Consider the following 22,696-nt stretch of genomic DNA (forward strand, 5'->3'; position numbering starts at 1 on the left):
GTTTAGGCTACAAAGACTGAATAAAATCATTTTTATTTGATAGGCTACAACGTGTCTGTTTAGGTAGTAGCCTAAATAAATCACTTCGTTGTTTCTCCAAAATGATGTAATAGTAGAGATTCAACTCTCAAGCATGCTTTGCGATTGTGTTTGCTTTGCTGTTCAGTCATCCCAGTGTTTTGATGTATCTGTCAAATTCTGCGGTTTCCTCACTGACCACCTTCAATCTGCCTCCCTTCCCTTCTCTTCCACACTCTCCTCTCTCCAGACGTGTGGTCAGCTGACTTTCACTGGAGCAGCTGTGTGTGCAGTCGCGCATTCTCACAAAGCAAAGCCCAGCATAGACGATAGGGGAACACGGGGTTGAACATCGCGACAGAAAAACCCTGAACAGCTCAGGATATTTATCCATCAGGACGTGCTGCGCTTGGGAACACGGCCATGGATATGGACCGTACGGTATTCCTGCTGTCAATACTGACGACTTTGTCGCTCGCCATCGAGGTAAGAATATGATTGTGTGTAGCTAATGGAGACGGAGCTTGATTCTCCTCCATACTTTAAATGACGGCCTGGGAGCAAAGGAGGGGAGGAGGAGGGGGGACGCAAAACTAAGCATGACGGATGCAGATTTGCTCACATTTGAGCGCTACGTGATTGTCAGTTGCGTATTCAAGAATGATCATACTTTCCTCTCATGCAGTTTCCAGTTGGGTTTCTTGTCCGTCGGTGTTTTAGATCAATTAAAAAGTGTTGGGTGGATCCACTCCTGCTGCAAGCAGGATCGTCACTAAAATTGGGCACAGCGGGCGAACTGTAGCGCATGAAAGTTATACATAAGGACGCGCATCATTCTGGCATCTTAGCATTGTTTTTAATATCTGAGGGTCATTTGCACACCTTCATATAAAACATTAGCATCACATTCGAAGGTGAAACGTGGCATTGAAACATAATGAGGAATTGCACTGATATGGCGATTGTATGTTGTTGTGCGCCCGTAATGTGTTTTTATGTTAGAGTAAATAAATTTGGACCGGATGAATAAACTCATGTCATGGAGAATCATGTAAACATCAGTGATTGACAGCTCTTTGTCAAGGGGACATGTGTTATAGAGCGCATTCTCTCACCACCTGCAGATAGACCTTTTATTTACACGATGAAAAAGAAAAGAATATAAAACCTGAGGCTGGTATGGAAGATTGCAGTGCTCCATTTTGGGCGAATAAATGCTGTGACAGCAATCCGACGGCCCTGCTGAGCCATTCGCGCATCAGAGGACAACGCTCATTCCTCTGCGGCGCCTTTGCGCATCTATTATTCATACTAGTCTTTATGAAAGAATTTGCATTGTTATAGGCCTGCATGATTGTTAAATGCGTAAATGATGCAGGAATTGTTCATGGTGGAGAGGTTTTGTGAGGAATATTAGGCCCACAAAAAGATGTTAGTTGACAGAAGCAAGATGGCGTCCGTGAACTGGAACTGCGGCGTTTCTTTTTCTTTTTCTTTTTTTTTGCCAAAATCTGCTACATGGATAGATAAACTTTCTCACTCCCACAAACACACAGGCATCACTACGCGTTTTTTCGCATGCACAGATTATTTTAATGGTGGTACTTGAATGTGGAGCTTATGAACTGGTAGTTTACAGAGATATTTTATTCCACATAGTTTTCTGTAATTCTGGTCTAGATGTAGATGTGGTGTTGTTTGTATTCTTTTAAAATGTGGTAGCCTATAGTGGTACCAGTATGATGCACATAACGTGGAGCCTCAGATTACAAATATTTCAAAACTATTTACAAATGAATCATAACATTTTTAGTTACAAATTATGTATTTTCGCAGGGGACCAAATAGAAGCCAAATATGGTTCCCATTTGGTTATTTTGTTTCCTAACATTAGTAACGCTTGTTTTGGTGACACTCTGTTTTAATAACCATAAACTAACTAACAACCAAAAATTGTTAACTGGGCCATTACTACAAGCTCTTTCTGTTCAGTATTAACTCAGCAAAAGATCAGCAGGTTCTGTCATTGTCTTTCACATTATTATTCATTCACAGTCACAATTATTTCACAACAACTGTTTAAAATCATGTTTGTGGGTATTATGTGTGCTGCCTGCTGTATTCCTAAACATTGACTAAATTAATTTCAGTTATTAATTGTATTGGGTCTTCAAAATTAAATGAATAAGTGTGTATTTTTGTGTTGTAGGCATGTCAAATGACAGTTATGAGTTCCTTTGAAAAATTCCTTTTAAAAATTGCCCCTTGTACCAGTCAGAGTGTAAATTATATATTAACGACTTACACGAAATAAGACCCTGGCCTAAAGCGTTTTCCATTAAAAGGTGACATTTGTTGGTAGTGTGCCAAAACAAGCTCTGAGAGTTTGTGTTGTCACCTCCTTACTGGTCACCATGTTTTGCCTGAAAGGTCCCATGCTTATTTTGCGTATAATTGGTAAATCTGTTTTCGGTTAGTCTCCATCTAAAAAGGGCTTCCTTTGTTTGACTGGAAAATATCAGTGGAACATGTAGTGGTCGGTTTTAGATTGTTTTTAAGTGGTACAAAAACTACCTTGTTGATGTTTGACAGCCTGTTGAAAGCTGCACATTTTCATTTTGCACTAATGTGGATCCTGAACTGCTATGACAACCTGGCTGAGACACTATTGGTATCCACTGATGATTAGCTTTCACTGGTGGCTCAGTGGTGTCAATGTTAAAGCATTTCTTATATCATACAGTACATTGATGGTAATGATCTCATGTAAAACAATCTATAGCTGAAAGTTCACAGCTTATTGCAGTAGATAAAATCATTTTGTGTCTAACACATGGTTTTCCTAAAGAGTTAACTACTGTAGTGTGGCCAGCATAATTACAGTATTCTGTTTTTAAATTGCCTACAGCGTAGAGATGTTTTATTGCACTATAACCACCAAGCCATATGGTTAGAAAGAAAAAAAAACATCCATCCATCCATCCATCAATCAATCTATCTATGTACTGTTGATTTAAAATGTTAAATTTGATATACAATTTTGGGTGTAAATGAATAGGCTGGACCAGAATAAAAGTATCAATCTGAGGCTGAAAATACACAATTATTTCTGACGAGAATATTTGCACTTTGTCACTTAGATATAATTAAAATAATGTAGGCCACTTTTTACTGCTAACATGAGACAGTTGGCATTATCAGGACCCACAAATATCCCCCACTGCATTGAATTACTATACTTTATATTTAATATTATATATAGCCTTTTACTAATTAATCTATCTATACCTTATTAAGCCGTTATCTTAATGAGACCGATGCATCTTTCAGACAGCTGGCTACAGCAGCACTTTCACTGTTTGTTACCCAGGACAAAAGAGGGGAAACACAACAGTCCCATAATCCCTCACGCTCAGTTGAACAGTCAGGGTGGGTCTGGTTGTAAGGAACCTTTGTGGCTCACTCGGTCGAGGCCAGGCCAAAGACACACAAAAGAGACTGCCATTATTCTCTCTCACTGACTATGAATTGAGTGTCTTCTGCAAATATTTTCCTTCGTGTCATTTTCAGGACCAAACTCATACTTTATCTCCCTTTCTGTCTTTTTTTTTTCCAATCTTTCCCACCCACTTCAAGATATTAGATTGTATTCGAGGCTTTTAATGCTGAACAGAATAAGCCAGTAATGTTTGATATTGTACGTTACATAACTGGCATTGTGGCTCTAAAAGATTAATGTCTGTTACAAGTATTTGTCAGATCTTATGGTTTCAATTGAGTTGCTTGTAGCTTTACAATTTAGCCAAAAAGAGTGAAGTTATTTTGATTATTTACTCTGGTTTAGTATGGAGGAAAACAAATCCTCCATATAGTTATATATTTCAATGTTGAAAATTAAGATAAATGTATTTTATACCATTCAAAAGTTTGGGGGGGATTAAGAAATTGAAGCTTTTATTCAACAAGGACATACAAAAATCTAATAGACCCAAACTTTTGAATAGTAGTGTATATATACAGTATATACATATTTATATAGTATTGAATGTTTTATTGAATACCAGGAGATGATTTCTAACACTTGCTTACCCACTAAAAGCTTTGGTATAATTTGAACACTGCTAGCAAGGACCTCAAAAACAGCAACGACAGCATAATAAAGCCAGAAAACAGTACAGCAATATCCTGATAACAGTCACTACATAATTTATTCACTCCACAGTGCATTCGGAGAACTCAAAACCCAAAATTGTTCAATATGAAAGTGTTTATCCAGTCGAATTTCTAATTGGCTAGTTAGGGCAACATGCTGCATGCAATATTGTTCTTCGTCTAACGTTTGTATGTAGATTTAAAGTAATTTCCTGTCTGAACCCCACAAAGAACCCTTCTTGGACATTATAATGTTTAGTGCTCTAAATAGATGGGCCAACTGTTATCTGTCAGATGCTCATAAGCACGTCAACTATTTGTTGAATTGTTGAATTCTTGTGCTTCTCCACACATTTGCAGTTTTTCCTCTTTTCATTGTCATCCTGTCTCTGTTATCGGGGTAATTAAATGATAGGCTGCTTACTTAATCAGGTTAATCACAGTTGATCTTATACATCAATATTTGCTGAGAAACGCCCCCCACATGAAGACATCTGAAGATCATAGGCTTATGTGATAATGGTTCCTCATGTTCGTGCTGATTGTGCTGTTGGCAGGTGCCATCAGATGACTCAGTGGGCTTGTTGGCGGAGCCCCAGGTGGCCATGTTCTGTGGAAAACTCAACATGCATATCAACGTCCAGAGTGGCAAGTGGGAGACGGATCCAACTGGCACCAAGAGCTGCATCGGCACCAAAGAGGGCATCCTTCAGTACTGCCAAGAGGTAATGAGAGAGGAAAGAGATATAAAACGAGACCAGCAAATATAATCAGTTCGGCTGCTGTGTCAGTGTTAGTTGTCAATAGCAAGCTTACACACACTGATTGTAATACATTTTTGTATCATGATTACTTCAGGAGTTAAAGTCAATTATATAATGACCTTCACAGTATATAATAGGGGGCTTCTGAGTATTACATAAGCATGTTAAGTTCTATTTAGTGATCGACTGATATAAGTTTGTCAATGGCTGATGCTGTAATGTGGCCGATTGCCAAAGTAATGTCAATATACTCTTCCTTTCAAAGTTTTGGGTTCAGTGAAAAATCTTTGGGGGGGAAAAATGTATACTTTATTCAGCAAGGATGCATTAAAAGTGACAGTAAAGACATTTATAATTATAACAAATAAGTGATGTTTACTGAAAAAATCTTACTGACCCAAACCTTTGAATGGTAGTGTATGTTTGCAAATGAGAGTACATAGTACAAACAAAACTCTTAAATCAAATGTTTATTTTACTAAATGTATTCTAATAAATTCAGTCAAAAATATTTCTGAAATCTAAACGGACCCTTTTTACACATTCATGGTCTTATAGTGCAAAGATAAATTTATTAACTAAATATTTTCAGCCATGAAGTTTGAGTTTTGGCTGTAAGACAAAACAGGGCACAAATATAAAAACAAACAGTTGTTTTTAGGATTAATTATAATCAAGTAACAACCAGTTTGGGATGGTTATGAGGGGGGAAATTGTGTGTTTTTTTGTGTGTGACGCCCTTTTACGAAGTCTTGATTTTGTTTTTGGGGTGTACCAAAATATACTTTCATGCTTGATTGTTCAAAAACATGTTCTTTTTTTACATATTTTACATTATTACAGCTCATCTCTCCTAGTCTGTCCTGAACGTATTGTTTACTTCCGGTTTCGAGGAAGCCCCTCCTTCCAAAATGTGAAATGTGATGTGATTGGTTATCTGGCCCACTGTGTTATATTGCAGCGTTTAGAGTGTGTTCGGGAAATAGCAAAACTATGGTCATACAAACAGACTGTTCAAAAAAACATGGTTCATTTTCAATGGTTCAAGGGCCTTACAAAAGCGAGAGGTTACACAAGCTATAGTAAACAACCCTATATCACCTCTAATTTTGGCTAACAGGCGAACGTAGCGACAACATAAAAGTTTGTCAGCCTTACGAAGGTCAAACAAATGAGTTGTGAAAAAGCGTGTCTTTGACATAGCAGCGGCTCATCCAGACCTTATCCGCTTTTCTGCGTATTCCGTGGGCGGGTATCTACAGTATCTACAAATTACAGGAACGTCTGTTCGTGTGTCTGTTAATCGAATATCTCTGACATTAGAGAGGGTTGTGGTTTAAAAATAATCATTAAGTCAGCTACACTGTTTACTTCTGAAGTAAAAAAGTAGCGATTCTTTTTGAAAAAAAAGAAGTAGTTTAATTTAATTTAATTATACATTTGTTACAGTCTTATTATACATTAAAATGTAGTTAAATGTTTATTACAGTGTTATTATACCTTTGTTACATTATTATTAGGGCTGTCAGTTATTAACAGCATTAACACAAAAACCCATTTTAATGTCGTCAATTTTTTATCGCACGATTAACGAAAGATTAGGTCTTTTTGGCCTAGCAAACTTTTTTTGTTTTTTCACATGCTTTTGCAACAGGACGCAGCATGTGCGGTGCTGCACTATAAAACCCATTCATTTCAATGGCTTGCGGCGTGCAAGGACGATTTGTAGCTTCGTCGACCAAAGCACAAGCGGATCTAGCTAGACCGGAAACAAAACAAAAGGCTCGCCGCAAACACTTGTTTGAGCTTGCGAGCCGGCCAAATAGTTGGTTAACCTTACGTTTTGAGTGGATGACGAGCGCGAGACGTCGAAATGGATGCCAATAAGATTCTGAATGAAAGTGTACTTTTAAAAAGTTGCCAAATGGTTCCATTGACAAGACCAAAGTGATATTTGTGTTTTGTCGTCGTGATATCCAATCCTGTTTCACTTGAAAATAGGTCAGATTATGCAAGTAAAATGGATTCTGTTCCACGACAGCTGGTAATTTGTACATTGTCTTGACTCCCACAGGTATACCCAGACCTCCAGATCACTAACGTAGTGGAGGCCAACCAGCCCATCGGCATCAAGGACTGGTGCAAAATGGGTCGCCGCCTGTGCCGCAGTCACACGCACATTGTTGTCCCCTACCGCTGCTTGGGTACATATTGGTGTTTTACATGAAACTATCCTTCAATGTGATGATTACATCAGTACTCTGTAACTCCTCGGGTTTTAACCTGGATTTGTGGAACATTAAACTAATGCTTTTAGCGTGGCTGTTGTGTGATTTCCCATCATCCTTCCACATCTGATAAGATCAGATTCATCAAAACACAACGTTTGCTCAGGATATTTTTACCTGCAAGTTACATATCAGCAAAAATCTATTTGAGCGCTTGATGAGCAAATGTTTGTGTGTTTTTATTAGTTGGGGAGTTTGTAAGCGACGCCCTTCTGGTCCCAGACAAGTGCAAGTTCCTGCACCAGGAGCGAATGGACATGTGCGAGAGTCATCTGCATTGGCACACGGTGGCCAAAGAGGTCAGAGGTCACACCATATGACATTTACTGTACTATTTTACAAAGTTTGAAAACCATACACAAAAAGCCAAATCCATTTCAGGCACCTCCAGAACTGAATCTAGATCTTATTGTAGTAGTTGATCCCCATTTAAAAGGAAATGTTTGCTATATACATTTAAAATAAACTTATATCCCCAAAAATGCATTTTAACACACATTAAACATCCAGATATGGATGTTAAATAATGGTGCGGGCAGATTATGATTGAATAGAATGTATAATTCATCTCTATCTAACCCACGAGAGTGTTCTACATATAGCTCTATGATGACTCACGTCTTATACCTCTTTTGCTTTCGTTCTCACTCACACCTTCCCTGTGGCTGCCCCTCTGCAGTCCTGCGGTGATCGTTCCATGAATCTCCATGACTACGGCATGCTGCTGCCATGCGGCATCGACCGTTTCCGTGGTGTAGAGTTTGTGTGCTGCCCCATGGAGGAGCACAAGGAGTTAGACAGCGAGGAGCAGGAAGAGGCCAACTCAGATGTGTGGTGGGGCGGCGCAGAGGCCGAGTATACCGACAGCAGGTACACAGACACAACGCTATTATTGACACTTCGTTCTGAGACCACTTGTGAACATGTTTATTTTAAACAACTTTTTAATATAAATGATATTATCAGAATAAATAATAACTTAAACTGTCGTAAATCTTGAATGTTTTGGATTACGTTTGGTCTTTTTTTAAAGAACCTTGAATGTTGGCTGCGAAAAGTGAAAAAGTTGTAAAAAATTGAAAAGAAAAAAAACAATTATTATGAAAAATGCATACAAATACTTTTTTTTTTAAAAATGTATATGAAATATATATTTTCCAAAACATGTTTTACTCTAAAGCTGTGTTCCAAATTTGTGCTTGATATCTAAAAAAAATTAGCTTTCACTTACATGGTTTAGGCGCAGTATCAAATGTTTCCGCTAGATGAAATTCGTTTCCAATGCGGTAATTTTTGACCACAAACAGTTCAAGTCAAGTCACATTTATATGTAATGGGTGGAACGGTACATGTATTCATATTGAACCGAAACGGTACGGGCGTCGATACACGGTATAAAAATAAATAAAACTCGCGTGCATATTAATTAATGTAATGCGGAACTACTGTTCGATATGCGGGTTCTTTAGGGACACATAATCTGTACCATCGGCTAGCTCTGAACCGTCTATGCTCTGAACGCATTCACTTCAAACGTTGGCTTTATACGCGCATCCTCGCTTTGGACTAGCGTCGAACTAGACGCGAATTTGGCGCTCTATTCGCGTTTGGTGTGACCGCATAAAGAACAGGCTGCGATGTCAAGATTGCAATGCTGGAGTGCGTGTGTGTGTAAGAGAGAGAGAGAGATTGATAAAGTTGATAATTCCGCGAATGACTGTTACAGATTTCAAACAGAGATGGCGACAAAGAGAAAAAACTGTGGACTGCAGCTTTAATTGAAGAAAAACATCTGATGGACAGAGGATTTCACATGATCAAACACACTTTATTTGATTAGTGACAAAGAAATAGTGCTGAATCTTAAATCTGTTCATTTCCTTGTTTAAATAATGTTTTGAATAGTCTCGGACTTATATATGCCATGAACTTCATACATTTTTGCATCACAGTGTACCGAGAGAGCAGACCCCGACCAAACCTGAGCCCGCTGTGACTGAGGACGATGAGGATATCAACAATGAGGAAGAGGAAGTATGGGACAACGATGAAGATGGTGACGGTGAAGATGATGAAGACGAGGAAGATGACGATGAAGACACAACCGACGAACAAGACACCAGCGAGCAGACCTCCAACATTGCAATGACAACCACCACCACTACCACAACGGAGTCTATAGAGGAGGTTGTGCGAGGTGAGATTTGCGTATGCTTAAGTGTCCGTTGTCGATTTCACTTTCCAAATGTGAAAAAACACCCTCACAAGACATGTTTGAGAGAATGAACCGGATAGGCAAAACTGGAGCAGAATGTTACATTTAAACAAATCAAAGAGTGTCTCTTCTCCATTAGCGGTGTGCTGGGCCCCTCCTCGGATGGGGCCATGCCATGACAAGCTTCCCCGCTGGTATTTTGTGGTGGAGACGGGCCGATGCGCCCCCTTCATCTTTGGGGGCTGTGGGGGAAACCGCAATAACTTTGAATCAGAGGAGTACTGCATGGCTGTCTGCAGCAGCAGTGTGTGTAAGTCCAGACGACTCCTGAGAGGAAGTTCTCCTCTCTGCTAACCAACACGTCGTCTCTTTCTCACTTTCTTCGCTTCATTCGTGCTAAACTCACAAGCTCAGCAGATAGCCCGCATGGATTACAGGTCTCCGTGAGGTGACTGTACAGGCAGAGCGCTTAGTTCCTTTAGTTTAACCTCTTTCTGTCTTGTCTGAGCACACTGGAACTTTTCTGAAACTTTTCTGAAACTCTCCAACTTTGTTTCCTGAATCTACAGCACCATGGTAAAAGAAATAATATTGTTTTGATATTCAAATCCGGATTGTAAGTGATAAGTAAAAAAAACACAGGGCATAGGGCTGTGTGGCGTGAGATTTGCTTGTTTTATCCTTTTTTGGATGTGAAGCTGTTTTGGTACTAATGTCTTATCATGCACATCTTATCTTTTGTGATAACGGTGTTCTAACTGAATTATTCATAAATAACGCATGCATGGTTATTTAATATATAAATAGTTCTTGCTCTGGAAATTCCAGCAAAATTAAATAAATCATAATATTTACTGGTATATTTAAAAGACCATGTCTTTTTATTTTATTCTTTTGTCTTTGCTAGCTGGATGCAAAAACAAAGACATCGCAACCAGTGTAGTTTAAAGGGTTAGTTCAGCCAAAAATGAAAATGATGTCAATAATGACTCACCCTCATGTCGTCCCAAGACCGTGAGACCTCCGTTCATATTTTAGGTTTAGTCCGAGAGCTTTCTGTCTCTCCATTGGAAATGTATGTAAGATATACTGTCCTTGTCCAGAAAGGAAATAAAGACATCATCAAAGTAGTCCATGTGACATCAGTGGGTTAGTTATGCCTGGTTCTGATTACACGATTTTAGTTCAATTTTGGCACAATCCGTTTGACGTAGGGTGTTGTGGGGATTTGTAAACGACAACGGATTCGATCGTATCATCTCATATAGTGTGTCATAGTGGGCGACAACCTACGTCGCGTCTGCGATGCTTCACGACAAAAAGACTAGCATGTTTAATTTTTTTAACGGTCGTCGACCAATAGGAGCACAGAAGCTTTTCCGTACACAACTTTCAAAAATGGCGAAACGAAAGAGGTGCTAACGTTAAAACTAAAACAACAATATTTTACCTCAAGTTCTCTTTGAAGGATTGACAGCCCATACTGTCCTCTTCGAGCAATCCAGGAACGTGTCCATTGTCGTGTTTTCTTTCTTTTTTTACTTTTTTTCTAGCCTGACTTCGTCATACTCATATTCAAGAGAGAATAATATGAGTCTGAAACTCCTCCATTGGGCTTTGATTATGAGGCGTGTCGTAACCGAACCAGGAAAAAAAAAACCTCTGCATTCAATTGGATAGTCGGTAGACTTCCAACCAATCAGAGCAACGCATAAGTCAACTCTTTGCATAGCGCAGTTTTCAAATACAGAACGTAGCCTAACTTTATTTATTTTAGAAGTTAAATAACGAGTGTTGCTTCTTTTACTTACTTCTCCATGAGTGCCACCAAAGGAGACACCACAACGACCACAGGCTTTTCATTACGTCCCATCTTCTTAACGACCGTCAGAGCCAGCTGATAAGTTACACTATTTCCCGAATCATGTAGGAAGGACGCCAAAAATATCTTTCCGATTCTAAATAAAATAAAATGAAGTCTATTACGTCTATTAATTAAGTCTATTAAAATGAATGCGCCGTTGATTTCTTTTACAAAAGACGCGACAGCGGAATCTATATCTCAATGCAGCTGACGTCATCTCTGAGGGAAGACAGTTAAGCGCTCTTTGATAATGTGATGATTACGTCCCTGCAGATCATCTGTCCCTCATCGTATAAAGCCCGCCATGGCAATCTGATTGGCCCGATCATTTTTTGATTGATCATAATTACTCCTCAATGGATCGAGTCCAGACCGAACTTCCCGACCAAAAAATGTTGTGGGCGGAGTTCGGGCTGGCATCCAGGCTACTTTTTTTCTGAACACAGGACAGCCAATACAACACTCACCGCTTCATCCATTGTTTGTTTACGTTCATTTCCAGAAGTCACTCGCTACTAGTTTTGCCTTCTCGATGACGGCACGTGATGACTGGTTAGGAAGCGACGTGTAGTCTGACATGCGTCGTGTCCACGACACGACAAGATTTTAGGAGTCAAAATCGCGTAATCTGACACAGTGACATCGTAACAGACAAAAAAAATCGTGTAATCTGAACCAGGCATAAGAAAGTTTTGTAGCATCGAAAATACATTTTGGTCCAAAAATAACAAAAACTACGACTTTATTCAGCATTGTATTGTCTTCCGGTTCTGTTGTCAATCCGCGTTCAGTGACGCTGGTGACGTAAGACGCTGCTGACGTGTTATCAGTGCGTCCGAGCTTCGTTTACAGTCTGAGGGAGACACACGCTGTAAACAAAACAATCTTCGCAAACATGTCTAAGGATTACGACACAGAGGAAGACTTTTTGTTATTTTTGGACCAAAATTCGTTTTCGATGCTTCAAAACATTATAACTAACCCACTGATGTCACATGGACTACTTTGATGATGTCTTTATTTCCTTTCTGGACAAGGACAGTATACCAAATATACAGTTTCAATGGAGGGACAGAAAACTCTCAGACTAAATCTAAAATATCCTAAACCGTTTTTTCTGAAGATGAACGGAGGTCTTACGGGCTTGGGACGACATGTGGGTGAGTCATTAATGACATAATTTTCATTTTTGCGTGAACTAACCCTTTAATTCATGCACACGTAAATCTTATGAGCCTGTTTGTTAAATGAATTGTTCAAAAATCATTTGCAGAATTCCATCTGACTTATTACTGAATCAGATCAATACAGATTGAGTTGCAGTTGTAGAGTCAAAAGTAGCAATAAAATCTATATTTTTTTTTCATACAAATTGTTGTTTTGTAATTGAATACGTTTGTAAGAAAATTTATTTATTTATTGAATCAATCCTTCTTTATAATGGGCAATGTTTTCCATACTGTACTACGGTTTCGTGTTTGCTTTTTTTGAGTTTCAGCCATTACAGATTTTGAGTAGATTCTGACATATTTAATAGCTTGGATGTGTGTTTGTGCTTTTGTCTGTTTTTAAAGCACCTGCATGTCAGTGGGTGTATTTCTTAACCTGCTTAACACTGCACTTCTGTATGTACCTCCCCCATTCTCTCTCTCGGTTTGTGTTTATCTCTGTGTGTGGGCCAGTGATGGAGCTATAGTCGGCCTCTGGTCAGACCAGTCTGCGGCAGTGGTTCAGTGGGCGGTTAACGCTCGGTTAAGCACAATTCTGGACTCTGCGGGAGAGTGACAGCGGAGCAGCCCTCATTCTGACAGGGCATTTTCCTCACAGCCAGTCTGGCTGTTCCCGCATGCTCGCTGTCAGAAAGTGTCACAACAGCTTCACTGGAGCTGCTGCAGAACACGCCCATAGAAATACAGCTCTCTCGCCCCCACACACTTACAGCGGCACGAAAAAAGTGTTTGGACACTAATCCCACAATCAAAAATGTCACTGCATTACAAATGATCAAACCAAAGGGCATTTATTTTAAAGATAGTTCAAGCACACTTTTTTTAAAAAAAATCACTACAGTGGTAAATGGTAAAACAATAGACACATTTTTCAAAATTAAAATAATGATAGATTTTAAATACTTAGTGAAACGTCTTCATGTCTTTATTAAATTGAAAACTGTTTACTCTTTGGGGCTGTTTAACCGACGCTGTTTTTAACTAAAAACGTAAAATTTTGTATGCGCTTTGGCCGTTCATTTACACGACGACACGTTTTGGGTGCCTGAAAATTCAAGATTTTGAAGATTTTTTCAGTCGTTTTTGCGGATCCGTGTGAACGGGGATCGTTTTGTACGTAACGCGGAAAGTTTTAAGCATATCGTCATGAAAACGTACCCTAAAATACTGGGTCTTGTTTTGTATTATTAATTGATGCACGTTATTTCAAAGTTCTGCAACAACGTCTGGTATAATTTGTGTGCATATGCCTCATATTTGATATTTTCTACTTCATGCAGTGACATTCATTTATTTTCTTTAGTGTCAAAACCCTTTTTGGGGTCACTGTATATACATAATCTACCATACTGGATTATTTTCCAGCATGAAAACTCTTAACTCTCTGAGCGTACCTAAAACATGCACTATAGCAACCTTTGGCAATAGTAAGCTCCCCCAAATGTTTCTGACTTTGCTAACCAGTTTTAACCTGCATCTTGCTGTTTTTTTCCCTGAAATCGCTCTATAGATCTCTAAAGAATCTCTCTTTGCCGAAAGGAAGATTCTCTGGCTCTTTCTCTGGAAGATTCGGTTATCTGTTTTTTGACTTCTGACTCTTTCTAGTGCCAACCATGGCCCCGAGCCCTGCTGATGCTGTGGATCGTTACCTGGAAGCTCCAGGAGATGTGAATGAGCACACCCGCTTCCAGAAAGCAAAGGAGAGCCTGGAGGCCAAACACAGAGAGAAAATGTCAGAGGTGGGAACCTGAGTAGAGTGGTATAATGCAGTTATAGCAGTGGGGCAAAGTTTGTCTTGAAATATGAAACTAAATGTGGAGTAACTTCCTGAAAACTCTCCTTGATTTGCAAACGCTTCGTAAACATCAGATTTGAAAAGTGTGTTAATGAACAATCATTTGTCAAATTTGGTTAAGACAACTTCTCAATTGTTGTTCAGTCGTTGTTCAAGTAGGATGGTTGTTCGGTGTAGTATTGGTCCCGCCTCTCCTCCACTGTGATTGGCTAGTTAAAAAGTGACAGTGACGGGTGCGCAAAGATGAACATTTTCAACTCTCAGTTACAAAAACAATTAATTAATTTAAAGACAGGGCACAATAACTTGTAAAATATTAATATGGTACATAGTGCATCAAAATTCAGTGCCATCAGTTTGCCTAATAGAATACAAAATTAATGTTTTACACACTATTAACGTGGTAGGGAGCAGGTGTAAATTTCCTTTGTACCAACAATAATTTTGTAAATTCAAAAATTTTCATGAATCTGTCAAATTTCTGCTTGTGTTTCATGAATGAGTCCCAATTAACAGAAAGAAACACAGAGCATAAATACACTGAACAAACCAAACTAAATGAGGACCACGTGCAAAGACTAATCAAACCATGAATAACCATAGAAACTAACTAGAAGAGGGGAAACGGAACAAAGGAACCGGAGAACAAAGCAAAAAACAACTCAAAGTAAAAAAAAAAACACAGATGAAACATTACATAACCCCGACAATTGTACAATAACAATGTTTAATGCAAGAAAAAATTTAAAGCATAAAAAATTACATTGCTGAATAAAAAAAAACACAAGATTGCTGAGTCAGAGTTTTGATTTAGTTCAGTGAAATTGACAGTTTGAAGTGATTCATGAAAGTGCATCATCATTTAATTAGTATTTTATATATTGTTTGTTAAAACCTTAAAAGTATTATTATGAATGGTAATGCAAAGTTAACGACACACATTCAGAGCAGACATTTATTTTTATTTTAAAAACGATTAAAGGTAAGTAATTTTAGCATTTAATTAGAAACAATTATTAATATTGTTGTTGAATAGGGTGACCAACTGTCCTGTTTTCCCAAGACATGTCCTGTTTTCATATAACAATATAACAATTTTCTATCCATACAGAGGAGGCATAACCTACTTTAAATGTATTGAAATTAATAAGGTATCTTTGAGTAAACTTCGAGTATCATTTGAGTTGGCCCACGTGTTTGCTGAGTGTCCTGGTTTTTGGTCATCAAAATATGGTCACCCTATTATTGAAATATTTCTAAATTAATATACATAAAATGTTATGTTATATTATGATAGCACATATTATTTATATTTTACCATTGTACATATCCAAAAGAAATCTTCAGTTAATAAGTGTTTAGAATTCATCTAGTGACTGTATTTCATTGTCTCTCTTCAGGTAATGAGAGAATGGGAGGAGGCAGAGAGACAGGCAAAGAATCTTCCTCGTGCTGATAAGAAGACCATAATTCAGGTAACCTTAATAAATGTGAATAGTATATGTTGGCTGATGATTCATAAGCATTAAGCGGCAGAAAGTAAACATAGTTTATTGTTAATATAATCCATCGGTTTGTGAACCTGTTATATAAAAGCACTTAGCGGGGTTTACGGTCCAAGTGCATTTAGATTTAGTGGCACAGCATACAGTTTCCATTAAAACGGAGGGGGGATTTTCAAGCGGATTGAAAGGCACTGATTAATAAAAGGCTTCTGGCTTAATGTTTATTGGTGTTTCTATAGCGCTTTCAGGAGAAGGTGGAGGCGTTGGAGAAAGAGGCGGCCGGGGAGAGACAGCAGCTGGTAGAAACCCACATGGCACGAGTGGAAGCTCTGCTGAACGACCGACGCCGCCAGGCTCTGGAGAGCTACCTTAGCGCGCTTCAGTCGGACCAGCCTCGGGTATTCGCACACAACCATGCTACTGGCGCACACGTGTTGTTTACAATAGTAAATTGCATTGCTAAACAAGAAAAACCTATTTTCTCCTCCGTCTCGTACAGCCTCGGCAGGTTCTCAGTCTGTTGAAGAAGTACATACGAGCGGAGCAGAAAGACAGGCAGCACACCCTCAAACACTTTGAGCACGTGCGGGAGGTGGATCCCAAGAAGGCGTCCCAGATTCGACCATTTGTAAGCTTATGTCAAGGTTTCTCTTTCCTACTTTAGATGTAAAATGTGTAGACACTTCAAACTTCAGTTTGACCCCTTGTGCTCATAGGTGATGACCCACCTGCGTGTTATTGAGGAACGCATTAACCAATCCTTGGGGTACCTCTACAAGGTGCCACAAGTGGCTAATGAAATCCAGGACCAAGTGGGTGAGTGTGAAGTGCTTTATTTAGTGTTGAGTTCACTGTCATATCATTTAGGGCAGTGTTTCCCAACCCTGTTCCTAGCGGCACACCAACACTGCGCGTATTCTTTGTCTCCCTTATCAAACACACCTGATTCAACTCATCGGCTCATTAACCCATCTGATTATGAGCTGATGAGTTGAATCAGGTGTGTTTGATAAGGGAGACAAACCCTGCGTCCCAATTCGCTTACTTATACTACGCCCTAAAAGTATGTACTCTGTGAAGAAAAAGTACATACTTTTGAGTATGTAGCAAAAAAGTAGGCAAGCTTTGGGACATACTATCACGTCATCTTTAACGGACGGCTCTGTGGCGTGCTGCGTGCATCCTGTCACCATAAACTGCCCTGTCAAATTTATTTTCTAATTTGATTTCCTACCGTATCGGAGCACGTTAATCTGCCAGTCATGGGTCTTTCATGGCTATACTTTCCTCGTGTTTTGCAATTTGAATATTTATGATGCATTTAAAAAGTAATGGCTAAACGTATCCTTACAAAAGTTCACAATGCTGCCGCAGATTCAATATAATGTGGAGAACATTGAATAAATTAATTTCGTCAGGTCAGATAGTGTTAATTAATCACTCAAACCTCTTTATCTAAACCTCTAAACATAACCGCGGGACTCACGCGTCCTCCGTGTCTGTAGTTCTTTTTACACTTTTACTTGTGTTTGTAGTTCTAACCGAATCCTCGTTCAACGCGCAAAGGATTGTGGGCAATATCAGCCCACATTCTGACCGGAAAAAAGTAGACCATCCAGGTATCTTTGAAATACTCATTTCAACATACTACGGTTTGGGACGCACTAATTCTATTTTCGAATACTATTTAGGACGGATAGTATGCAAATTGGGACGTAGCAAAAGAATACACGCAGTGTTGGTGTGCCGCCAGGAACAGGGTTGGGAAACACTGATTTAGGGAACAGGTTTCAAACTGGGGTCTACTGAAACTTTCGCAGCACTGCTGGTTCAGCGTGACCAGGCGGAAGTCACCCAACAGCTGTCATCTCTCCAGAGTAAGATGAGGGTTAGCTACGGGAACGACGCCCTGATGCCGGACCTGCCTGACAGCACCGCCACCCTGGACATCCTGCCACCGGAGCAGGACGGCCTGGGCTTCATCCACCCCGAAAGCTTCAACCAGGCCAACACCGACAACCATGGTGAACATTAGCACATTCATTGGTGGAACTAAACCGCAAAAACTTTTACATTTCATGAACATTACATACAGATTGAGTAACCAATCATATGGCGCTTTTCCACTGTACGGTACGGTACGGCTCGCTTTAAATGGTACCTGGTCTGTTGAGGTTCTAATTGTGACGTGAAACACTGCAGATCACTGATTGGTCAGACAGAATCGTCAGTACCAGCGTCATTGTATTTGCGACCAATAGACATCGACACGAGAAACCAAACCCGCTAGATTTAAATAGCCAGTAACAGCCACCGCTGTTATCGATCAGTCTATAATCCCACCCACTTTAAAGCTACTACACTGCAAGCGAACCAAGCCATGCCATGTCGAGCCGAGCCAAACCGCACTGAGCCGTACCGAGCCGTACCAGCAGTGGAAAAGCGCCAATATACACTGCCGTTAAAAAATTTGGGGTCATTAATTATTATTATTATTTTTTATGTATTATGGTTTCTACAAAAAAATATTTAGCAGCACAACCATTTCCAACATTGATAATAAAAAGCAATGTTTCTTGAGTGCCAAATATTAGAATTATTCATGAAGGATCAGTTACACTTTTCCATCACAGCAATAAATTACATTTTAAAATATATCAAACAATTATTCATCTGACAGTTTACAGTTACAACGGTTATTTTTACATTAATTGTAATGATATTTCACAATATTAAAGTATTTACTGTATTTTTTTATTATTATTAAATGCAGCCTTTTAACATTAATAAATATTACCAACCCAAAATGGTAGTGTAAATAATCAACAAACACTGGATTTTAAAGAGACTGAGCTGCTTTTTTTGTCTTGCTCAGTTGAACCCGTAGATGCCCGTCCAATTCCAGATAGGGGTCTGCCTACGAGACCCGGTAAGAGTCTACTTGTTATTTTCAGTAACTGATTTGTTAATTATTAAACTGAACTGAATCAACATATTTAGCTCATATAACAACACAATTGTTTGCTTCATTGATCATTATTTTCTTATTTAAAGCTGCTTTGAAACCATCTGTATTGTATAAAAGGCTATATACGTAGATTAAGGTGACTTGACTTTAATATCACATATCTAATGAATATGCTCATATGTGTGCTCATATAGAGATTCCAAAGGTTCGGCTGGATATTGAGGAAAGGCACAACGCTGGTTATGATGTTCGTGACAAGAGACTGGTACAACATTTTACACAACATGCATACATACAGACAAAATATCTATATGTATCGAATATTTCACATGCAAAAACTAATTGATGTGTTTGTGTCCAATCAGATGTTCCTTGCAGAAGACATGGGCTCTAATAAGGGGGCGATCATTGGACTGATGGTGGGTGGAGTTGTCATTGCTACAGTCATTGTAATCACCCTTGTTATGCTAAGGAAGAAGCAGTACACTTCCATTCACCATGGAGTTATTGAGGTGAGAAACATGTTCAAATATCTTTACATTTTGTGATTTGTAAACTTGGAAATATCATTGAAATGAAAATAATAGTCTTTAATGAAATATTTCATAAGTGTAGTGCTTTTTTAATTATTTCACAAGTTCAATTGATTATATGATCAGAGATGAAAAGGGGTAAACAGATTTGGCATGCTGTCCATAATTGAAAGTTCGATTTTGAAGACTACACGATATCAGCACGATTTTGGCACAATCTATTTAGTGTAGGGCATACCTGTCAACATACCTGTTTTTCCCGGGTTTCTCCCTTTTTCTCCCGGTTTGTTATTTCTCCCGTGAAACTCTCGTAATTTGCATGTCCCAAACTCCTTTATGAATAATCGGACCAATATGTTTGTCTAATGTTGACCAGTTGCCAGATCTTGTATTAAATGCATTATATTCACACAATCCACTCACCATATGCAATTTCAATCCGTTTGTCATCTCAACCTGGTAACCTATACCCCAGTTGCGCAGTCGTGGAAAGCTCAACCCGAAAGCGAGCAAATCAACACCCCTTGATTTAGGAGTCAAAATCACATAATCTGACACAGTGACTGTCATTTTACAGACAAAAAATGTTGTCTAAATCCAGGATTAGGTTCCTCCAATGATATTTCTCCAATCATCCCTCCTTTCTTCCTTCTGCAGTTTTAGGCCTACATTTGTCATCCTATGTATTTTTCAGATTCCTCCCTTGAGTAATACATAGGATGACAAATGTAGGCCTAAAAATGGAGAAGGGAAGGAGGAGGGAGGCTGGAGAAATGTCATTGGAGGAAGGTAGGGCAAGTTACTGCTCATGTAGTCTGTGACGGCAGAAGCTCTGGGGCCTCATTTATAAAACTGTGCTTAGGATCCTTATTAAAAGTGTACGTGCACCCCAAAGCCAAAAATGGCGTACGCGAAAAATATTCAGACTTATAAAACCGTTCGTATGCCAAAACCTGCGCAAAATTCACTTTATAAAACCCAGTCAGTGGAAGAATGCACGCACATGCGTCTGCGCCCCGAAATAACCATATATGGAGAATACAATGCCTAGTTTTACTATCTGCATATCGTTTGCATATGATTATTTATCCACGAGTGTTTTGGGTGGGAAATCCGCGTGCATATAGTGACGCAAAAGTGTGTGAAATTCAATGTAGTATGCACTCCAGGCAGCTAGGTGGCAATGTGGAGCACTGCCACACAACAACACCAAGTCTGTGCGCCTGCATACAACCTTAGTTTCGTGTTTTTACCGTTTTTTACCCTTTACGCGGCGGTGGAGCGTTTTTAAGATTTCCACTCTGGAGGGTGGTTTCACTTTTTTGTGTTTTTAAGCCCCAAAAATGCCGTTTAAACGATAAAATATTTTTACGTTTTCACCCGTGAGGGTTTTCTCGGGGTCTTAGTTGATCCTGATAAGCACATTGTGAGCGTTGTCACAGTTGTCACAACGGCTTTCTTCTTCCATGAGGGGGTTTCCCAGATAGCAAACTGACATTGAATCAACGTGGAAATATGACATCGAAACAACGTTGATCTGACATTGTTTTGCTCATCGAATTAACGTTGCACCAACGTCAGACGCGTCATTCTTTCAAAACTAACGGAAAATCAACTTGAAATCAACGCGTTGTTTCAACGTTATGAAAGCAAACCAATTTTCGATTTTCATTTAGCTTTGAAGAATGCCGCGTCTGACGTTGGTTCAACGTTAATTCGATGAGCAAAATCAACGTTGTTTCAATGTCATGAGAGACGTTGTTTCCACGTTGATTCAATGTCAGTTTGCTGTCTGGGTTGGCATTGGGGCATTTGTGTTTGCAGATTTTTAAAATATAAAATGAAAAAGCTAGTTCATAATATTATTACATACTTTTTTTTTTTTTTTAGCCTTTATTTTACCAGGAAGAAAAAAAATCCCATTGAGATTACTAATCTCTTTTTCAAGGGAGTCCTGGCCAAGACAGCGGCACAGATCACAACAATTTAGTACATTACAGACAATTTTATAACAATTTCATAAGACTATTTAAAACATTCACAAACCATAGATTTCATTTCCAAACCTTTGAGCAAGAGTTTAAATTGGCCTATTGAAACCAATACTTTAATGGTATATTTAAAAATAATACTACAATAACTGTTGGGAGTGAAAAAATAAACGCATTTAATGACCACCATATATATTTTTTAATATCTCAGGTTGACGCAGCGGTGACCCCTGAGGAACGCCATCTTACTAAGATGCAGCAGAACGGCTACGAGAACCCCACCTACAAGTTCTTCGAGCAGATGCAGAACTAAAGAACAACTTCACACCCCCGCACTCCCCATCACCAACACCATCAGCACCATCACCCCACTGCATCAGGACTGAGAAACGCAGACTGATCCCTCATACACACTGTTGATCAGCTCTGTCACCATGGAGATGAGAGTGGCTTCCATCACCTGACCATTTCATCCAATCGAATTAGCGCTCAATCGGTTTGCACAGAAAAGTGATGTATCATTGCTGCCCATTCAGCCATCTGTCAGTACGACGGTCCATCTGTGCGTTCACATGCTAGTCCGTCACAGCATTGTGTGGTGAATGATGCGTCTTCTGCTCTGTTCTCTTCACCCATGCATGCTTTCCTTCTAACTTACCCATGGTTTTCCAATTCACATGGTTTTTTTCTCTCTCTCATGTGACCATTTTTGTTCCCCTCCAGAAATTTATTTAAGCACTTACGTCTCCTCTTTTGTTTGCACGTTTCCTTCCTTTAGCCCTCCTTCCTTTTTCCTTGGCACTCAGATGATGCAGTGCTGTGTTTGGCTACATGAGGCTCCAAACGCAAACAACCAGATGCGGAATAATGTACTCATCAATAAACTTTCCATTCAGGTTATTTTTTTCTGTAAAAAAAAAACAAAACAAAACGTAAAAAAATACACATTAAAAAAAAGTAAAAAGTAAAAAAAAAAAACTTAAGCAATGAATGTTTTTGTTTTATGTGTAATATGTATTGAATTAAGGCAGAAGCTAGCTGTATCTATGTAGTGCATGGAAATTTTAACAGAGAGATGGTTTCTGGATCCAAACACAGACTTTGACCTCTCTCATGTAGAGATTTTAGCTGGATTGTACATTTTATTGTCTTATTGTGATCACATTTTAAATAAGTGAGAAAAAAAATCTGCTTGGCTACATTGTCACAGGGACATGCTTTAACTGAAGTGTGCTTTTTCTTTCTTTTGGACCATGCCACGCACACTTAAATGGTTGCATGGGGCTGGAAAAAGATGTATGTATTGTATTATGAAGTGTAATATTAGCCCACGTTTTGGTTTGTTAACGTTCTACGCACTCTGCATTTTTAAGG

At 39.1% G+C, this 22,696-nt stretch overlaps 1 protein-coding gene across 2 annotated transcripts; it reads left to right on the plus strand.

Annotated features, from left to right (window-relative positions):
* The first annotated feature begins 280 nt into the window (after positions 1–280).
* appb (amyloid beta precursor protein b) lies at positions 281–22,253 on the plus strand. 2 transcript variants are annotated; one of them, XM_039687331.2, is made up of 17 exons: positions 281–504; positions 4,728–4,895; positions 7,009–7,138; positions 7,409–7,521; positions 7,902–8,092; positions 9,175–9,419; positions 9,577–9,747; positions 14,136–14,269; positions 15,726–15,800; positions 16,070–16,228; positions 16,330–16,458; positions 16,547–16,646; positions 17,651–17,854; positions 18,706–18,759; positions 18,993–19,063; positions 19,164–19,310; positions 21,534–22,253. In XM_039687331.2, exons 1-17 carry the CDS (start codon positions 442–444, stop codon positions 21,633–21,635), a joined length of 2,256 nt encoding a protein of 751 aa, XP_039543265.2. In that variant the 5' UTR covers positions 281–441; the 3' UTR covers positions 21,636–22,253. The 2 variants fall into 2 exon arrangements, with proteins under 2 accessions (XP_039543265.2, XP_039543266.2); XM_039687332.2 differs by lacking the exon at positions 9,577–9,747.
* Positions 22,254–22,696: the final 443 nt, after the last annotated feature.

This window comes from Pimephales promelas, chromosome 7, assembly GCF_988280905.1.
Source record: "Pimephales promelas chromosome 7, fPimPro1.hap1.1, whole genome shotgun sequence".
NCBI lineage: Eukaryota > Metazoa > Chordata > Actinopteri > Cypriniformes > Leuciscidae > Pimephales > Pimephales promelas.